This window comes from Callospermophilus lateralis, chromosome 1, assembly GCF_048772815.1.
Source record: "Callospermophilus lateralis isolate mCalLat2 chromosome 1, mCalLat2.hap1, whole genome shotgun sequence".
Classification (NCBI taxonomy): domain Eukaryota; kingdom Metazoa; phylum Chordata; class Mammalia; order Rodentia; family Sciuridae; genus Callospermophilus; species Callospermophilus lateralis.
This window is the reverse complement of record NC_135305.1, coordinates 149,101,039-149,121,116: the sequence shown is the minus strand read 5'-3', so window position 1 is coordinate 149,121,116 and position 20,078 is coordinate 149,101,039. Positions and strand designations below refer to the sequence as shown.

General features: G+C 46.7%; 1 protein-coding gene across 8 annotated transcripts in view; it reads left to right on the top strand.

Moving 5' to 3' along the window:
- The window catches only part of Hectd4 (HECT domain E3 ubiquitin protein ligase 4), a 172,052-nt gene that overhangs the window by 134,550 nt on the left and 17,424 nt on the right, over positions 1-20,078 (top strand). For all 8 annotated transcript variants that reach the window (XM_077108969.1, XM_077108967.1, XM_077108968.1 and 5 more), the window contains exons 53-62: positions 388-525; positions 2,209-2,345; positions 5,134-5,294; positions 7,527-7,708; positions 9,351-9,556; positions 9,876-10,006; positions 10,276-10,481; positions 12,725-12,904; positions 15,612-16,918; positions 17,928-18,135. In XM_077108969.1, coding sequence (XP_076965084.1) covers positions 388-525; positions 2,209-2,345; positions 5,134-5,294; positions 7,527-7,708; positions 9,351-9,556; positions 9,876-10,006; positions 10,276-10,481; positions 12,725-12,904; positions 15,612-16,918; positions 17,928-18,135 — 2,856 coding nt within the window. The remainder of the gene's footprint in view (positions 1-387; positions 526-2,208; positions 2,346-5,133; positions 5,295-7,526; positions 7,709-9,350; positions 9,557-9,875; positions 10,007-10,275; positions 10,482-12,724; positions 12,905-15,611; positions 16,919-17,927; positions 18,136-20,078) is intronic.

Sequence of the window (20,078 nt, the reverse complement as noted above, 5' to 3'; positions counted from 1 at the left end):
ACCCCTGAGTTCAATCCCCAGTACCAAAAAAAAAAAAGACTGCATAATAATGATCCATCATTTTTAACCATCTTGTGTTGATAAATTCTTGAGCTATTTCCATTTTGTGGTTATTATTTACTAACAGTGCTACAGTGAATGTTCTTGGACCTTTGCACACTGGTGCTTGTATTGCTGCAAGAGAGGTCTGAGAGATTCTCAGAAGTAATGCCTTTAGTATTTTACACTTGGTAGAAACTGCATAGTTGCCTTCCCTAAGAAGTACACTGTCCCATAAATAGTGTTTAAAAGATTCTGTGTCATTTCACTCCAGATACTTGTCAGTGTCATGGTTGATCTCAAGACTGCATGCTCTGTGGAGAGTTACTGGGTCTGTTATGTTTTCAGGCATGGTGGATATTGCCCGGCAGACGGTGGAATTTCTATATGAGGAGAATGGCGGCATCCCAAGAGACCTGTATCTTCCCACCATTGAGGATATTAAAGATGAAGCAAACAAGTTCACAATTGACAAAGTTCGAAAAGGTTTTCCTTTCCTCCTTAATTCACCTGTGAACTTTCCTATGATATCAGTAGTTGAATTTTCCCAGGCATGAACCAAGCAGCTGGTAGTTTTCCTAGGATGATCTCCATATGCCAAATAATTTGACCTCTTCCAAGCTCTCCCATGTGAAGCCCTCAAGGGCAGGGGTAGGCATCAGCAACTGTTTGGCCCTTGGTATCTCTGCCATGTTCCTGGAGCTCACTGATGTGGGCAGCTGAGGAAGGGCTGGGAGTGCAAGGGGGCAAGCAGGGCCTGGGCTGAGGGCCCAGCTCTGAGCCAATAAGCCCTATGTTCATGGTTAAATTTTAAAATTTTAATAGAATATAGTCACTTAATTTAAAAACCATTGCATATTTTAAGGAAAAAGAAAAAACAGAAAAGCACAAAAAAATAGAATTTAAAACAGCTCACTTTTAGAATTACCAGATGACCTTCACAAAAGTACCAGAACATCATGGGCAGACACAGGAATAGATATTTATTTTCATCTCTTCTTCTTCTTCCTCTTCCTCCTCCTCCTCCTCTTCCTCCTCCTCCTCTTCTCCTCCTCTTCTCCTCCACTTCTCCTCCTCCTCCTCTTCCTCCTCCTCCTCTTCTCCTTCTCTTCTCCTCCTCTTCTCCTCCTCCTCCTCTTCCTCCACCACCACCACCACTAAAAAAAATTAACCTTTTTGAAGGTACAACTCAGGAGTTTTGAATATGTTCACTAAGTTGTGCGACCACCCAGTGATTGCTCCTCTATAGTTGCTCAGCAGTTCCGCCCCCCCTCCAAAAAAATCTTGTGACCTTGTTACTCCCTGTAGGTTTTCTAGGGTGATCACAGCCTCTGGGCACCGCAGCTCTGCTTTCTGTCTCTGTGGATCTACCTGTTCTGGATTCTGCTTCATTCCTACAAATGGAATCACATGTCATGTGGTTTCTTCATCCAGGTTCATCCATGCTGTGGCCAAATAATTTTTCATTGTGTGTACATGTTCCATTTTGTGTTTCCATTCATCCATTAGCAAACATTTGATAAAAATAATAAAAAAATAAACATTTGAGCTGTTTCCACTTTGGGGCTAATATGAATAATGCTGCAGAGAACATTGGTGCACGAGTTTTTGTGTGGCCATGTGTTTTTATTTCTTCTTGGTGTGTATATAGGGGTGGAATTGCTGGGTCATTTGGTGGTTTTTGGTGTAACTTTTTGAGGAGCTGCCCAACTATTTTTCAAAATGTCTGCAGCACAGTACAATCCCACCAGCAATGTGTGAAAGTTCTAATACCCACATATCCTTGCCAGCACTAGTTATTGTCTTTTTTATTTAGCTGTATACTTTGTGTGAAGTATCTCTTTGTGTCTTTGACATGCGTTTCCCTAATGATTAATAACTAATGTTGAACATCTTTTCATGTGTTATCTTTTCCTTCTCTTTGGAGAACTGTTTATTCAAATCCTTTGCCCATTTTTAAGTGGCGTTTTTGTATTTTCATTCGTGAATTACAAGTGTCTTTAAAACATGCTATTGTATTGTTTTCCAGGCTGAGCTGTGTTCTTTTTTTGTTGTAAAAATGCTGAGGGCATTGTTTAATGCCATAGAGCTATTTTTGACCCTATAATCTAGGGTCTCAAAGTGACATGCTACTTCTTCCTAAAGAAGTTTCTACCTCTACCTCCTCAGGTCTCACAGTTGTAACTCGCTCTCCAGACAGTAACAATGTAGCCAGCAGTACTGTTGGAACTGCTTTGCCAAAATTTGCCATCCGTGGGATGCTGAAAACCTTTGGACTTCATGGAGTCGTCTTAGATGTCGATTCAGTAAGTGAATAGCCGTTCAGAGTGATCAGGCTTCTCATGTGCTGAGGCCTTCGTGCCCAGACTCCCATGCACCTTAGAAAGTGATTCTGGGAAGCCAGGTACAGCGCACATGCCCATTATCCAAGCTATGCAAAAAGTTTGATGGCAAGTTCCAGTTCAGCCTAGAGTGCTTAGGAAGGCCCTGTCTCAAGATAAAAAATAAAAAGGACTGGGGAATATGGCTGGGTAGCAGAGCGCCCCTGGGTGAAAGCCAGGGGCAAATGAAAACGAGCTCGTGGGCAGGGGTGCAGCTCAGTAGTAGAGCACATGCCTAACACACCTGAGGTGCTGGGTTCCGTCCCCAGTACTACATAAAAAAGGGATTATTCATTTGGGTTTCTCTTCAAATTAGGGACAAAGATGCCAAATAAAAATGCTCTCATGCCAAATTTCTTGCCTGAGTTTTTTTTCGTGCACTCGAACCAGGAATCAGGACTGATCGCTCACTGTAAGCTCCTAACTCTTGGTGCCATCAACTCCCCGTGACCACACCTGCTCTACCACACAGCCATGTCCAAACCTCATCTCCACCCAAGTTCCAGGGGAAGTTCTCCCGTTGTTCTGGAATGGGTGTTAGACACAGCACTGTCAGGATTGTTAGACACAGACCAAAGAGCTTTGTCATTTGGATCACATCATCTCACTAATTGTCTCAGCCTCAGTTTCCCTACCTGTCAAGTGAGTTCGTTAAACTCATTCACTAATTGTCTCCATTTTATGAAGCTTTCTCATGGGGCTCATGAGGATTCGGAGTGACCGGGGCAGAGGAAGGACAGAAAAGAGTGAGAGAAGGCAAAGCCAGGGCTCTCTTTTGAAAACAGGATTCTGTTTGAAAGCTGTAACTACATGGTTTTGAAGTTTCCCATGTAAGAAAGACTAATGAAATCAAACCTATGAGTCTCCGATGAAGAATTGTCTTTTTTACTAGGTAGATACAAGCTTCAGCGTCATTCAGGGGTATGATAATGTTAGCTACCATTAATACTTTGTTTTTTGGGGGGTACTGTGGATTGAATCCAGGGGTGCTTAACCACTGAGCCACATTCCTGGACCTTTTTATTTTTTATTTAGAGACAGGGTCTCACTAAGTTGCTTGGGGCCTCTTTAAGTTGCTGAGGCTGGTTTTGAACTTGCGTTCCTCCTGCCTCAGCCTCGCAAGGCACTGGGATTACAGGCATGTTCTACCATGCATAGCACCACTAATGCTTTGAAATTGACCTTTTAAAAATTTACATCTTTAGCTGACTACATTTTACCAGGACTTAATGTAACTCAATAAATTCTTCAGAGGGGTCATTGACTAATGGTTTACTGAGGTGACCATTTAAATGGAAAACTCCATCAGTAATCCTGAATCTCCCACTGCCATGTAATACAGACTTCTAATTTTAGTTATCATAAGATAATTGCTAATGGTATTTTTCAGCAATGGAAATGTATGAAAATAAAAATTAGAAAAATGGAAATTTTGTAAAGTAATCATCCTATTATTTCTCAAGTAATTTGATTACTTCAGTAATTCTAATTGTCCCTGAGTAAAAATCACATTGGCATTTAAATCCAGAATGCATGATATATGTGAGCTTATTTTTTATTTGTTTTTAAGTTGTCAATGAATCTTTTGTTTTATTTATTTGTCTGTGGTGCTGAGGAGCAAACCCAGGGCCTCACATATGCCAGGCAAGCGCTATACCACTGAGCCACAACTCCAATCCTCCATCGTTTTCTTTAAATTTTTTTTTTTTTTTTTGAGAGAGAATTTTTTTAATATTTATTTTTCTTAGTTTTCGGTGGATACAACATCTTTCTTTGTATGTGGTGCTGAGGATCGAACCTGGGCCGCACGCATGCCAGGCGAGCGCGCTACCACTTGAGCCACATCCCCAGCCCCTTCTTTAAATTGTTAACTTATTATTACATTGAAGGTCTTCATTAGTTTCTTATACCAATTAAAATTTTCCATGTGGTATGGGAAACTAAAACACTGTCAGTACCAACCACATGTCTGAACTTTTAGACTTAATGGCATGAAACTAGCATTTATTGTTATAATCTGACAATACATATTAATTTGCAGATTATATTTAAACACATTTGTACATGTGTGTGGGTATATGTACATACATAAATGTAGACATGTACACATATGTGTTTATTTTTATTTGAAGTTTTTTCTACTTTGTGGGGTTTTGTTTGTTGTTTGTTTGGTTTTTGGGATTAAATCCAGGGGTATTTTACCACTGAGCTACATCCACAGTCCATTTTATGTTTTATCTTGAGACATGTCTCAGTAAGAACTGCCTCATACTAGCAATCTTGCCTCAGCCTTTCAAGTTGCTGGGATTACAGGTGTGCACCACCAAACTGGTGTTTTTTTTTGTTTTTGTTTTCTACTTTGAGCATTGTTTGCTTGTTTGTTGGAATAACTGGCTTTTAGCCTTTCTATTTTGTGTTAATTTGTAATTAAAAATTTATTAAACAGGAGACCAAGGGGCATAACTAAGTGGCAGAACACTTCTCTACCGCGCAAGAGAAGTGTTCAATTCAAAGCACCAGAGAGAGAGAGAGAGAGAGAGAGAGAATGTATTATGAATTCCTTTTCAGTTTATTAATTTTGTTCATGAAATAACAAGTAGATGCAAATTATAAGCATCATAACTAAAAACTGGGAGTTTGTGTATATTGTATATGTATATAAATTTGGAAAACAAAGTTATTAATAAGCAGACATTTCCTTTTCCTGTTGTAGGTGAACGAGCTGGTGCAGGTGGAAACATATCTCCGGAGTGAGGGGGTGCTGGTGCGGTATTGGTACCCCATTGACATGTTGGAGAGGCCCCCTGCAGGCTACCGAAGGACTGCCACCAATGGGCTGGTCACACTGGACAACACCAACCTTCAAATTCACAGGTAAAGTAGAGCCCTTCTTTCTGAGGAGTCACAGAAATCCACTGTGTTTTTCCTGCATGTACCATTAATCCTTGACAAGAAGGCTTTCCTTCCAAAGCTGAGGGTTAGAGAAAGAGAGAAGACAACCAGAAAAGGTAGTAGAAAAATTTCGGGAGTTAGGCAGAAAAGTTGAAGGATATAGAATCATCTGGTCTCTGCCACAAGTACTCTGCTATAGATTGGGGGGCTGAGGACAGCTAGAGATTCCAAGAGTGGAAAAAATTATTTTGAGGAAAGCAACTCAAGAAGAGGTAGCGAATCAGGAAGGGGCCCAGGCACTGTGGGAGCAGTCAGCCCACTGTTCTCGCTAAGCTAGCAGGTGTCCCAGGAATGCTGGCTCTGCCTGGCACTGGACACACCCTGGAAGCAAACTGAAGTACTATGGCAGCTGCCTGCGCCAGCAGATTAAAACCAAAAGACCCAGCGGCCAGGGCTGTGGCTCAGTGATAAGCGCTTGCCTCACTCATAGGAGGCACTAGGTTCAATCTTTAGCACCACATAAAAATAAATAAATAAAAGTATTGTGTTCAACTATAACAACAACTACAAGAAATCACACACACACACACACACACAAAAAAAAAACTAAAACGGAAAGATCTGGCAAAGTTCCTGCTGTGTACCAATACAATTTCCCTGTGAATTGTTCCTTTCGGTCTTAAAAATTCTTATAACAATTCAGAAAAAATATAATAATAAGTGAGTTTTCTAATGAAGGTCTCTGTGAACTATTGTGCATGCCAGCCCTCCCTGGCCATCACAGTTCCTCCACAAGGTGTCGATTGGAACCAAGCTCAGCGTGTATCACTACAAATCCAGGTCCGTGTGTCCAGCTGTCTCCTCACCATGTCCACTCAGATACTGCATTTCCCCTTTAGAAAGTCCTCAGTTCAGTTAGTCAGATCCACAAGACCAAAATAGTTGACACTGGAAGACAAATTAGCAAGATAGAGGGTAGGAGGTGTGGTCAAGAGTGTTTCTCCAGCACCCACAGAGACCCACACAGAAGGTCAGGGGCTGCGTGACTGCTCAGGAGTGAAGGGTCCACCAAACCCAGCAAGGTTCTTGTGATAGTTGAGCATCCTGTGACTGGATCAGAGCCCAGATCTCCTGTGACTCTTCCAGAGATTCTAGCCTGAGGCATGCCACGCTCCAGAAGGCACAGCAGCTGTGGCTTCCCTCTGAGAGTGTCCTTCCTCACAGTCCTCGCAGTCCAGATGCTGCCTGCCAGTCAGGGGTCACTTTCACAGTAAGAGGCTAGTCACGTGCTGTCATTCTTTGTCAGGTTTTAAGAGGAACTGTGAGCACAGGAGACTAACCAAAGGTGATTCTATGGAGGAAAGGTCTTGTTGACCTTTGACTCACACATCATCTCATAGGCACCTAAAATGTAATTCATAAGGTAGAACCTGAGTTCCCCACAAAATCACCCTCTCTGGCTTTCCCATACCTAGAAAGCACAGCACAGCCATCCTTCTTCCTCACCGCCGCCTGTGAGTCGTCAGCAAGCCACATCCTACCTGTCCCTGTCCCTCCCTTTCCAGCACTGCCATACAGTCTAGTCCTCAACTCCTGCTTCTTTCCATAACAGCCAGAATGGATGTGGCCACTCTAAAAGGGTGATCTCTAGAAACAGATCCCAGCTCACTCTTCTGATTCTCACCTTCTGAGGCTCCCTGCTCCCAGGATTAGACTTCCCAAGACCCCCTGAGCGCCTGAGCCCACCTCCGCTCCAGCAGGGAGGGCTCTTCTGCTGTCCTCACACCAGGCTCCTTTCCTCCTGACCACTCTGCGGGGCCGTCTGGCTCTTCTCACGCAGATCCCAGTGAGTGATCCCCTCTTCAAAAAGGTCTTCCTTTCATTCCTTTTTATTGCGAAATAATGTTTTATTGTATGGACATGCCACTAAGTTAACGGACATTTGAGGTGTTTCCATATTTGGCTCTCCCAAATGATGCTGCTGTGATTACACATGGACAAGTTTTTGTGTAGACATTTTCATTTTTTTTTCCCACAGTGCTTTTGAATTAGGAAAAATCAAACATAACTAATGTGGTTTTTGTTTAGAACACAAGCAGCTCACCTGGGGCACAGAACGTGGGCCAGGAGAGGAACCTGAACTGAAGTCCTTCCCCTCAGAGCCCTGCTGCTGGCCCTCAGTACTCAGGGCCTCTCTCCTGCTTTCCCCTGCAGGGAGCTGCTGCGGTGTGAGGCTGCGTTGGCCAGGCTCTACTGCCGCATGGCCCTACTCAACATCTTCGCCCCCAAGTTCCCTCACTTGTTTACCCGCCTCTTCCACATCCCTGCCATCCGAGACATCACTCTGGAGCACCTGCAGCTGCTGTCCAATCAGCTCCTCGCCCCTCCCCTCCCAGGTAAGACTTAGCCCAGAAATCAGTGCAGATGAGAAGAGCCTTGAGCCTGTGCCAGGCATGCAAGAGTGTGCTGGTCTGCTCGTCCCCACAGAGGGAGGAGACACGGTCCTGTGAGACCAGGGGCTAAGCAAAGCCCAAGAATTGCAGTTGTGCTTGCTTGCACTTTGAAAAATGGAAGTATTTTATTCACATTAGTTATTAATCTGATGAGTGTTCATTGAACTTTCCAAACTAACTGTGGGTCAGGGAACATGGACTATTGTCTAGGAAATCTAATCACACTCCTATCTCTAGAACCTGGCACCCTGCTATAAGGACATACAGGTGGAGCAACTGACCACATGGAGAGGCCTGTGGTGAGAGGGGCTCTCTTGGTCATTCCAGCTCCAGACGAGCTCAGACAAATGGAGTCACACAGGTGATTCTAACTAGTATCACGTGAGGCCTTGAACTGCCCATTCAACCCAGAGGGTCACAAGGAATGATAAATAGCATTTTTAAATCACTATGTGCATTTTGTAGTAATTTGTCACATGTTCATGGGGTGAGAGGAGCTGAGAAGAGATGCTGACTCCTGGCACAGGGCATATAACTGATGGAGTAAATTCTAAAACACTAAAGAGTTGGTCTGGATGGAGGGAGAGCCACCTCTTCTACCACACAAAGCAAAGACAAGCAGGTGTAGTGGTGCTCAGGAGCCTGAGGCAGAAGGAGTGCAAGTTCAAGACCAGCCTCAGCAACTTCGAAAGACCCTGTCTCAAAATAAAGATAAAGGTAGATCAATGTTAAAGCACCCCTGAGTTCAGTTCCCAGTACCCAAAAAAGAAGAAGAGAAACCTAGTCATTGTACTGCGCCACAGACATTCTGCCTGGTGGAAAGCCAAGGTATCCCTGCTTTCAGACCCCTCCAGAGCAGACTGTCGGACTCCCTAGGACCTCAGGGGAGCTGCTTTAGGCTTGCTGTGTATCTGTTTGGCCTGAGGCCCTTGGTGGGGGCTCTCGATGCTCCCCAGGAATGCCCCTCTGCCCCATCAGCTCCCTTTCACTTCCCAAAAACAGAGGTGGGAACCAGAGTGACAGAGGTCCCCTGCAGGCAGTACTCTGAATCCAGCAGCCTCTCAGCCAGCTGCCTCCCAGCTCACAGGTGCTGGGGTCCCTGCCAGCACCTGTGTGTGTCTTATCTACACTTGCTGGGTGGAGTGCTGGTCCCTCAGCCCACCCTGAGAACTTGGAGACTCTGAAATCTACCTGTGGGAAGCTTTACAATGATGACCAGACACATTGCTTTAACGCCACTCTGAGGCACCCTAGCCGTTCCTTGGAGCAGCCCATGGTGGCCCCGAGCAGCTGAATAGATGGGGCTCTGGGACTCTCATCCCAACAGCCCCACTTCAATCCATTTGCTAGCCTCTGCTTCCAGTGTATTCTAGGCAGCAGTTTTGCTGCTAAACAGAGAGCAGACATTTAGCTGTGTCCACTAATGCCACCCTGCTAGATGCTCTGACTGGTGGTAATGTCTATTATCCACAGTGACCCCATCCAGGCCAGTTTACCCGGATGGGTCATTTATTGTTTCTGACTCAAGTGGTCACAAAGCTGGCTGCAGGGTTCTTGTAAACGCCTGTGCTCTTCCTGTCCCCAGATGGCACCATCAGCTCCAGCTCCATCCTCCTGGCGCAGTCCCTGCAGCACTGCATACACTCCCAGAACTGTTCTGCCACGGACCTCTTTTACCAGGGCAGCTCCCAGACAGTGAGAGAGTGGCTGAGTGTGGCCATCACCCGCACCCTGCACCAGGGCGAGGAGAGCCTTCTGGAGCTCACGAGGCAGATCTGCTCCTTCCTGCAGGTAGAAGTCTGGAGCTGACGGCCTGAACTACGGTTCTTGGATTTTCTTTGTTTGTTTGGTTGTTTTTTTTTTGTTGTTGTTACAAGTCTTCATAGCTTCCTAAAAATGGCTCCCCTTTCTCCCCAAGCCACTGGCCGCTTTGATTGCCTTTTCATAGAAGCTCTTCTGCTTGTCTCATCCGGAGCTTCCTTCCTCCCAGGCTTTTTTGTTTTGTTCTGTTCTGGGCTTTGGCTGGATCCTTTAGCTTCATGAGATGAGAAGACAAAACGCTCTCCCTGTGTTTAGCCTGTGGCTTTCCTAATTTAATATCTCTTTGCAGACAGCACCAGAGCAGTTCCCCTCCGAAGAATTCCCGATATCCGAGTCCAAAGTCAATATGGATGTTAATTTTCCCGGGGCGGCTTTTGTTGTGGTGTCCTGTAAAGAAAGTCAATCTGGATTCCGCAAAGAGTAAGTTGCCCTTTCTCAAAACGAAGGTGATGGGGAGAGAAAAGCCAAATGGATTCTGGGAGCAGTGGCGGAGAAGAAGGGCTCATCTTCAGCTGTGAACATGTAGCATCTCTAAAGATGACTCACAGCTCTTCCCACATTGCCACGGGTGGGGAAATCACCTTATGCAGATGACCTTCTGGCAGGTGGTAGAGATGACGGGTGCCCGTTCACACTCAGCTTTCTGGTGTGCGTGGCCAGAGTCTGTATTAACACCTCCTCCCTCTCAGCTCCTCTCTGTACAAGGCACCCTGGGCACGCGTCCTCGTGTACGGGCTTGGCCACAAAGTGAAGCGAACCGGCCAGCTGAACCTCATCGAGGCTGCCTGTTACCCGCGGGATGCGTCCCCGGCCAACACTGGGCTTGCGCCTCCGCCCACGGCTGACCAGTACCCTTCTGTGGTGCTCTCCACAGACAGGGTGCACATCAAGTTAGGTGAGTCTGTCTCGGCTCCTGGGGATGCCAGCAGTGCACACCCTGCTCTGCTGCTTTTCTTTTGCAAGATAGGGGGGATTTTGTGCCTTGCTGGGTCCCAGTTGCTACGGGTAAATAACAGGACTGCTTGGGGCAGGGTATTTGAGAGGCAATAGATTTCATGGCCTGTCAGAAGCTGCCCAGGCCACAGTAGGGATGTCCTTCCTTCACCAGGGTGCCCTGGGATCTGTACTGCTCAGAATGATCTCAACAGAGCAGTCCCGTCCTCACAGCCTCCTCGGCTCCCATGACCCTGTTGCCATTCCTCAGGTTCTCATTGAAACCGAATTCTGGAGTGAATAACGGGGCACTGACCAAAATGAGCACCTGCTCCCCATCCAGGTGGGAACCCACCTGCTCTCGACTCCCTGGCCTCCTTGATGCAGTCTCCCGAGTTCTGTATTTTGTTGAGATCCCACCTCTGCACTGTGGAAGCTTTAGGTGCCTATCATCTTCATAGACTGAGGCCTGCAAAAGGGAAGGCGTCTCAGTCCCCATCTTGCACTGCTCCTCACTGGCATGTTTGACAAGAAAAGATGGACATGCGTTGGCCAGAGACAGTGATAAACTATATTTGAACTTTCAGCCAGAAAAATGGGCCTTCTATCTCACAGCCCTCATCCTTGAGACCTTGCATCTTTAGGCAAAGGGATGAGGGACATTTCTTCAGTGATTTGGTCACTGCTAAACAACTTTAGGATCTCTGAATCTGTGTTCCTGGTGCTAGGGATTGAACCCAGAGCCTAGCACATACCAGGCAAATGTTCTACCACTGAGCTACAAACCCAGCCCTTTCATGTTTATTTTATTTTTGAGACAGGATCCCACTAAGTAAGTTGCTGAGGCTGGCCTTGAACTTGCAATCTTCCTCCCCCACCTTCCCAAGTAGCTGGGATTATAGGTTTGTGCCACCACACCAAGCCTTTATGATCTTTTTTTATTAGAGTCTGTTGTTTTCATAGCTATTTTTAAACTTAGTGTTAAAAACAGAATCTGTCTGGGAGTGGGAGTCAGTGGTAGAGCACATGCCTACTGTGTGCCAGGCTGTGAGTTCAATCCCAGCACCATAAAAACCCCCAAATGAAAATTAAAAAATAAATTGAGATCTCTGCCCACCATTCCACAGTTCCCACCATGTGACTGTTCACCCCAAAGAAGGCCAGCCAGCACGGTTCCTCCTAACTCACCCACACCCCAGCACACCGACTTGATCTGATCAGTGTTTGTCATGGGGCTTGAGATAGTGTGGGATGTGAAGAGGAGCAGGTCCAGAACTTCCTCCCTCTCACTGTAGGCTGCGGGGTCAGGCTTAGACCATGACACTAACGGAAGGCAATAAGAGAATCAAAACCCAAGGTTGAGGGGTTGCGGGTGTAGCTCAGCAGTAGAGTCCTATGTTTGATCTGAGAGAGAGAGAGAGAGAGAGAGAGAGAGAGCGAGAGCGCCCAGCGCCCAGCATCCTGGTAGTACCTTGAGTTTTGGGGACACCATGCTGGTCCACTTGGTATAGGCTTAATAGTCTTGATGCAATTGCAGTCATGCAAAAGAATCAATTATTTCTTTTCAAAGCTGGGAAAGTGCTAGTGAAGTGTCTTTTAAAGTATAACTTAAGGGCTGGGGATGTGGCTCAAGCGGTAGCGTGCTCGCCTCGCATGCGTGCGGCCCGGGTTTGATCCTCAGCACCACATACAAACAAGGATGTTGTGTCCGCCAAGAACTAAAATAAATAAATAAATAAATAAATAAATAAATATTTAAAAAAAAAAATAAAATAAAGTATAACTTAATTCCCATTCTGGGCATAAAGGCCAGTTGGTTTGGTTTGAGGCAAGGTCTAAGTTCTGAGGCGGACCTCAAACTTATAATCCTCCTGCCTCAGCCTCCCAAGTAGCTAGGCTTACAGGTGAGCACCACTGCACCTAGACCACCAATTGGTTTCTAACTGAATGGGGGATGTTTATCCACCTCTGTTCCCATTGCTACTCTCTACACACCAGCAAGTGCATCTGGACCTGGCCTCTGTCCCCCTTGTGGCTGGGGCATCTGCAGTGTGGAGCCTCAGGACGTCTATTTATTCCCACCCTGAACTGATGAGGGTTGGGCTTTCCGCCTCTGGTTCTCCACATGCACCTCAGAGAGGTCCTTTTTGCAGGCTTGTTTGGCTCAGATGCTAAGTCACACATTCTCCTTCTGGGCCCTTCTAGGAGTGTCTCCCCCTCCTGGAGCTGTGCTGGTATTGCATTCTCTGCCCCTGGAGTTCCCGCTGGCTATGGCCTTCGCAGAGCAGCTGCTGTCATGGAAGTCGGAGGATGGTGAAGGGAAGTCTGAAGATGAGCCTGACACTATTCCCACCTCAGTCCTCCTGCAGGTGGTGGAGCTGCTAGGTGAGGCGTCCCTTCCCTCAGGAGCCACTGGGTGGCAGCAAGGGCCTGAGGAGGTAGCTGCAGATGAGTGGGGCAGGGACCACCAGCAGCCCAAGCGGCAGCCGCTTCCTCATTTGAGGTGGGCTTAAGAATAGACTGTAGCATAGCCTAGACCCCTAAATACATGATTTGTACATTAAAAAACCATCATATTTAGGTGGCAACTAACCATGAAAATAGATCAATTTTGTCATGCTTTATTTTAAGATGTAAATATGTGCCATTATTGTAACTTTAGGGGTGAAGAGTGGTGTGGGAATGAGCAATGCTACAGAATCAGGTGTCATGCCTGCACAGCCCCCAGAGGGGTGAAAAGGTGGTGCATTTTGCCATCTGCAGATTTACCTTAAAGACATTCTAAGTAAATATTGGACTTCCATTAATAGTTTGTCTGCAGATGTGTTTTGGGATCCACAACTTACTCAGAAAAAAAGTAAAAATTAAGTTGGTTTATAGATGAATAAAGAGATGGATATATGTATAATAAAGCAAGTGTAGTATTTTAATGGTGGAATACAGATGGTGAACATATAATTTTCTTTACCATATAATTTTTTCAACTTTTCTGTTTTCGAATTGTATCATAATAAAATGTTGGTGAGGAAAAACTGCAAACCCAGACACCTCTGGGGGTCAGATAATATCAATGGGAAAAATAAAGGAGGAGAGGGAGGGTGTGCCCTGGCCAGCGGCTGCTAAGCCCTAACTGGTCACTATCTTTGAAGTTTCTGCCACAACTGGTATTTTCACTTCAAGAAAAGCTGGGACTCCATTTGCAATGTGAATTCCCCAGTTTTTAAATGCTGACAACTAAATGAAATTCTTTAAAGCAGTCCAGAAGGTGCCTGTGGGAAGTAAACAGGGAACCACTGTCTGTGGAACAAGATGGCGGTAGCCAGTGCAGCTCATGGGTCACCATGTGCAGTTCTGGTGAACACTTCTTTCCAAAGCCTCTGACATAAATATCCAGTGGTCAAGAAGGACAGTGAAGAAGGTTTGCAAGAGCATTTGTACCATCCCTGGGCCTGCCCCTGAAGACAGGAGAGCCTCTGTGTAGGTTGCAGGGGACCCCATGTTCTAGAATAATCACTAGCTTGTTTCCAGTGAGAATTCTCAAACAGCATTGCTCCTGAGAGAAAGCAAGGAACCCAGCCCCTCGTTTGTAGGTGCTGGACTTAACCAGAGGCTCCCAGTGGTCAGCCCCATCTCTGGCTCTGGAGATTCCCTGTCCTGTGTAGCCAGCTGAAGCCTGCTTTTTGCAGCTGAGAGCTCAGCAGACTCAGTGAGATGTGGACCTTTGATGTTCATGAGCCCTAATGGCTTATGCACACAAGCTTCCTCCATTTCCGTTCAGTTCCAGGTAACATGGACTATGAGAATATAAGGTGTACATCTTTTATGAGGGGGACTTTGGGACAGCTTGTTCTAGATAGTATTCCGCTAAATCTTTATGTTGCTACTATAAAAAGGGAAAATTTATATCTTTTGCCATAACTGTAAAAGAAATACAAGGAAAATATACAGTTGCTGTTACAAAATTCTAGCTAGCTAACGTTGCCTATCAAAAGCTCAGGGTTCATGGTGCACTCTGTTAAGAATAAATATACAGGAGCTGGGTTGTGGCTCAGTGGTAGAGCACTTGCCTAGCATGTGTGAGGTACTTGGTTCAATTCTCAGTACCACATATAAATAAATGAATAAAATAAAGGTTCATCATTATCTTAATAAATAAATAAACAGAGGCCGGTGGTGCAACCTGTATTCCCAGCAACTTGAGAAGCTGAGGCAGGAGGATTGCAGAGTCAAGGCCAGCCTCACCAAGTTAGTGAGACCCTGTCTCAAAATAATAAAAAGGGCTGGGGCTGTAGCTCAGTGGTAGGGTGCCTGCCTAGCATGTGTGATGCCCAGGGTTAGATCCCCAGTACCAAATAAATAAACTAAGTAACCCAAAGTAAGCCTTCTCTCTCTTTCTTTCTTCCTTCCTTTCTTTCTTTCTAACTTACTTTCTTCCTTCCTTCCTCCTTTCCTTTCCTTTCCTTTCCTTTCTTTCCTTTTCTTTTCTTTTTTTTTAAATTAATTTTTATTGTAGGTTGTTCAAAACATTACATAGTTCTTTCTTTTCTTTTCTTTTCTCCCCCTTCAGTGCTAGAATTGAACCCATGGCCTCAGGCATGCTAGACAACTGAGCTACACCCCCTGCCCCTATGACACAATCAAGACTAACAGAAGTGTAGGAGGGAGTAGCTTTTCAGCATGTGTTTCCATGCTGTGTGGTAAGGTGCGATTGTGCCCCAGGAGCAGGCATCTGTGCTTGGGGAGGCTCTGTCCTGATAACTTATCACCGCCTTGCTGGATGGAGCCTGGGGCACAGAAGCAGTGGCTTTGTCCTGACCTCTAGAAGCAGGCAGGCTCACCATCGTGTGGCACAGAGGTTAAGGCCTTGACCAGCCTGCCAGCTCTGAGTCCTGGCTCTCCCTTGAGAACTGTATAACCTTGGGCCCATGCTTCAGTCCTGAACCTGTTTCTTCATCTGCAAAATGGAAAGAACAACGTAGGAACTGCCCGCAGGGCATTGTGAGAATGCGTGCATCTGCTGCGGTGCCAGAACAGTGTCTGGCACGGAGTCATTGCCCTGTAAGTGATCGCTGTTATTTTCTGTCTGCCTCAGGAAATTTCCTGTGGACCACAGACATGGCAGCCTGCGTGAAGGAACTTGTCTTCCACCTCCTGGCAGAGCTCCTGCGCACCGTGCACGCACTGGAGCAGAGGAAGCACCCCGCCGGCCTGTCCTCCTCCATTGCCCTGCAGCTCAACCCCTGTCTGGCCATGCTGATGGCCCTGCAGTCAGAGCTGCACAAGCTGTATGACGAGGAGACCCAGAGCTGGGTCTCAGGCAGCACCTGTGGGGGCTCCGGGGCAGTGGCAGCCGGTGACCAGGGCAGGTTCTCCACGTACTTTCATGCACTCATGGAAGGATGCCTGGCAGTTGCCGAAGTGACCCTGCCTACCAACATGAGTGTCACAGCCAGTGGAGTGACCTCAGCAACCACCCCAAACCTCAGTGACTCGTCATCCTCCTCCTCCTCCTCTCCAGGACAGACACCGCAGAGTCCCAGCCTCCTCTCTAAGAGGAAGAAAGTCAAGATGAAGAGGGAAAAGGCCTCCTCCTCTGGGAAGCGGCAGTCCTCCCGCACAGTGGAGTCCGACTCCGCCGTGCTCAGCATCGGGGGCAGCAAGCCTGAGGACATGCTCTGGTTCCACCGTGCACTCACCTTGCTCATCATTCTGCGGCACCTCACCAGGAAGGACCCCCAGGGCCTGGGTGTGACCAGCGATGCCGTTGCAGATGCCTGCCAGGCCCTAGTGGGCCCCACTGCCCATAGCCGCCTGCTGGTGATCTCTGGCATCCCTACCCACCTGGATGAGGGCATCGTCAGAGGTGCTATCCGCAAGGCCTGCAATGCCCACGGCGGGGTCTTCAAAGACGAGATCTACATTCCACTGCAGGAAGAAGACCCCAAGAAGCCCAAAGACAAGGCCGAAGGTGGCGATGGGAAGGCCGAGCCGGAGAAGTCGCTGGGCTTCCCCAGTGCAGACAGCCTGGAGGGGAGCACGTCCAGCAGCCTGGCCCCGGCCATGAGCATCAGTGCCTCTGCCTCCACCAGCCAAGCCTCTGTCTGCAGCTCCCAGGGGGTCTCTCAGACTGTCAGCGACCTCTCGGTGGACCCACTGCCATCCGGCCTGGAGTTGCCCATTCCTCCTGGCCTGCTGGAGCCCCATGTGGTGTCCAGCCAGGAGAGCCTGGACATTTCCCTGTGCAGCACTGGCAGCCTGGGCAGTCTGGGGAGCCTGGGGGAACCTCTAGACAATGCAGAGACAGCCTCAGTGTCGGACATGGGCTCCATGTACACAGTCACTTCCCTGGACAACCAGTCCCTCGCGGCACGCCCCATCAAAGGCTTTGCCGTCGTGGAGGTAATGGCTCTCCAGCCCTGGCGGCCACTCACAGCATGGCCATTTCGAATCCCCTGAGCCTTTTTTAAAATCTTCCCAAATTATTTCCAAGGAATGAGCCAACAGGTGATGTTGGAGCACTTCGGGGCTCTCTGGGGCAGCTCCTCTAAGTCACATCTCTAAGAGTGCCCCTCCAGGCCCATGTCATAAGGGAAATACAGGTCATGCCAACAGTAGCAGCAGGCGGAGGGGCTCGCAGAGCTGACCTTCATGATGGGTGAGCTTTACCAGGTGCCCCCAGCATAGAATAGATGCACACTCTGCCCTGGGCAGTATGAGTTTCAGATGGTGGGCACATGGCTGACTCACTCCAATTCAAGGTTCCACTTGTTTACTGTGCTCCCTTGTTTAGAAATCCTGCATCAAGCCAGGCACAGTGGCCCACACCTGTAATCCCAGCGCTCAGGAGGCTGAGGCAGGAGGATCGCAAGTTCAAAGCCAGCCTCAGCAAAATCGAGGTGCTAAGCAACTCAGTGAGACCCTGTCTCTAAATCAAATACAAAATAGGGCTGGGGATGGGACTCAGTGGTTGAGTGCCCCTGAGTTTAATCCCTGTACCAAAAAAAAAAAAAAAAAAGAAAAGGAGGTGGAGTGAAAACTGTCCTCCCACCACTGGAAGTGCAAAGCACCAGGCGGAGCACTTGCCTGCACTGCCCTCCCCAGTGTGGCCGGCAGCCACTTCTTTCAGTCCGTTGGCCTCCTCCTGGGGACTTCCTCAGCTCCACGTGGAATTAACTCCCTGAGCATCAGGGTGAAGTCATGGGCCTGGCCAGGGTTTAGTGATAGATTCCCACTTGAGTTGTCCCCTAATAAGTCCCCATTTGGGGTATTTCTAAGGAAGTCCAGCACCACAAGGCGGGCAGCTCAAGATGAGGACAGGATTCTAGGGAAAGGTTGGGAGGGAAGATGCCATGCATACCGAGTGGTCACTCTCAATTCACATCCTGACCTTTTTTCTTTGTTCACCCAGATAAGATCCCGAGCCAAAATTGAGAAAATTCGAGCAAGTTTATTTAACAATAATGATTTGATTGGCTTGTCAAGTTTGGATGGTGAAGATGAATTGATGGAAATGTCCACAGAAGAGATTCTGACTGTATCTGTAGTGAACCAGAGTTTGTTTGATACTCAAGGGAGCCCAGGGTTAGAAGATTATTTCAATGATAAGTCAATTAAAGGTAGGTTTTGGATTTTAAAACAGAACCCTTTTGAGAGTAATTTTAGGTTTATAGAAAAATTGATCAAAAATTTCCCCTCCATACCACCGCCATTTCCTCTATTCTGAACATCTTGCATTCAAGGACTCCGCTACCATCCCTGGGAGCTGCAGGATTTGAAATGAGCGGAAGAGTGACACAGGGACTTAGGGAGGTGGGCATTCCTGCTCCAGACTCCCCTAGGGGCTTGCTTTCTGGGCAGTTTCTCCCTTTTGTCTAGCAGGGCTTCCCTTATTCAAGCTCATGTGTATTTATTTTGTTCTGTCCTGTGCAGCCGGAATAAACCACGAATTTGCTGATAATTCTTTGCTCAAATGCTCAGGGGACACTGTGCCTTACCCTTTCCAGCCCTCTCTTGGGAAAGAAACAGCTCCTGCTGTTTGTTCACAAAGCCCCATTTCCTATCCCTTGTGTCATTCTGGAGACTCTTGTGGGGTAGGCCATGGCTGGCTTTCCCACATGGTACCAAGTGTCCATCCAGGACCCAGGAATTTAATGACTGCCCACAGAGCTGAATCCAGACGGGGCATCTGTCCAAGCCAGCTGTCTCCCCAGGCTCCCCTTCAGAAGCAGTGGGAGTTGTCTGTCTAATAATTAGCAACAGTTCTTTGTCATTATTTTGTTTTTATCAGTCTTTCTCAAAATGTTAATCTGTGTTCTTTTCTCTAAATCTTTAATATTGTTTGAGATTTCATAGTAGAGTCAAGTTGTTTTGTATTTTCTAGGAAAAATATATAACACTGAGTAGAGGTTTTGTTTTTTCAAATTATTGTTCCCAGTCATGGAATTTGGAAATATTCACTCAGCACTGGGATCAGGGGAAAGTAAGTGAGGTCTTACGCCCAAAATGTAAGAGCTCCCAAAAATCAGTCATTAAGATACACATATTTTGGAGAGATGGGAGGTCTAACTCAGTGGTAGAACATATATCTAGCACATGCTAGGCCCTGGGTCCAACTCACTACCAAAAAAAAAAAAAAAAAAAGAAGAAGAATATTTTCATACGATATTTTGAAAAGTCAAATATAATACAACTGAACATGTGGTGCCCACTTTACAACCAGGTACTTGAGCTCAGGAGTTTGAGACCACCCTGAGCAACCCAGAAAGACCCCATCTCCAAAGAAAAAAATCAATGTAAAATATCCACAAGGAACAAAAAATTAAAAATTAAAATGTCGGGCTGGGCTATGGCTCAGCGGTAGAGCACTTGCCTAGCATGTGCGAGCCCCTGGGTTCGATCCTCAACACCACATAAAAATAAATAAAATAAAGGTATTGGGTCCAACTAAAAAATAAAAAAAAAAATTAAAATGTCATGTAAGGACAGCATCAAAATCAATGTTACCATTTTTTTCCTACCATATCAGGCTCCAGTACTGCTTGAACGTCACTGTTAATATTTTAATATCATGTGTATTTGGGTTTTGTTTTTTTTTCCAGTGTCTCCTTAAATTTCCATCTGAGAGGCTACCTTGCTGCCCCTCAGTCCCAGCCCTGCTCCTTTGAGGGCGAATATTTGCTCCCCTTTCCTGCCCAATTGGCATAGAGGAGTCTACATGGGACGCCTGAGGGTTTCCCAGTCTTCACACTTTGAATCTGGGCATACTTATACAGTCAAACCTTCACGGAAAGTGCTTGGGTTTGGGTAACAGGCATTGACCTTGTGGGGTTTTTTTTTTTTTTTTGCCTCAAATCTACAGGGAGTCTTTTCCCCTATAGCTAAATGGGCTCTGGAGAGTCTGGCCAGAGTGGTGGGGGGAGAAGGGAGCAGAGAAAGCAGGAGTACAGAATTGTTATGTGTCCCTGATGCCCCCAGGAAAGGGCAGAGTGCCTTCTAGAGGGCTTGATTATGAACAAAAGAGAGTAAATATTTTCTCTAGCTCACGGTTTTCTTGTATCAG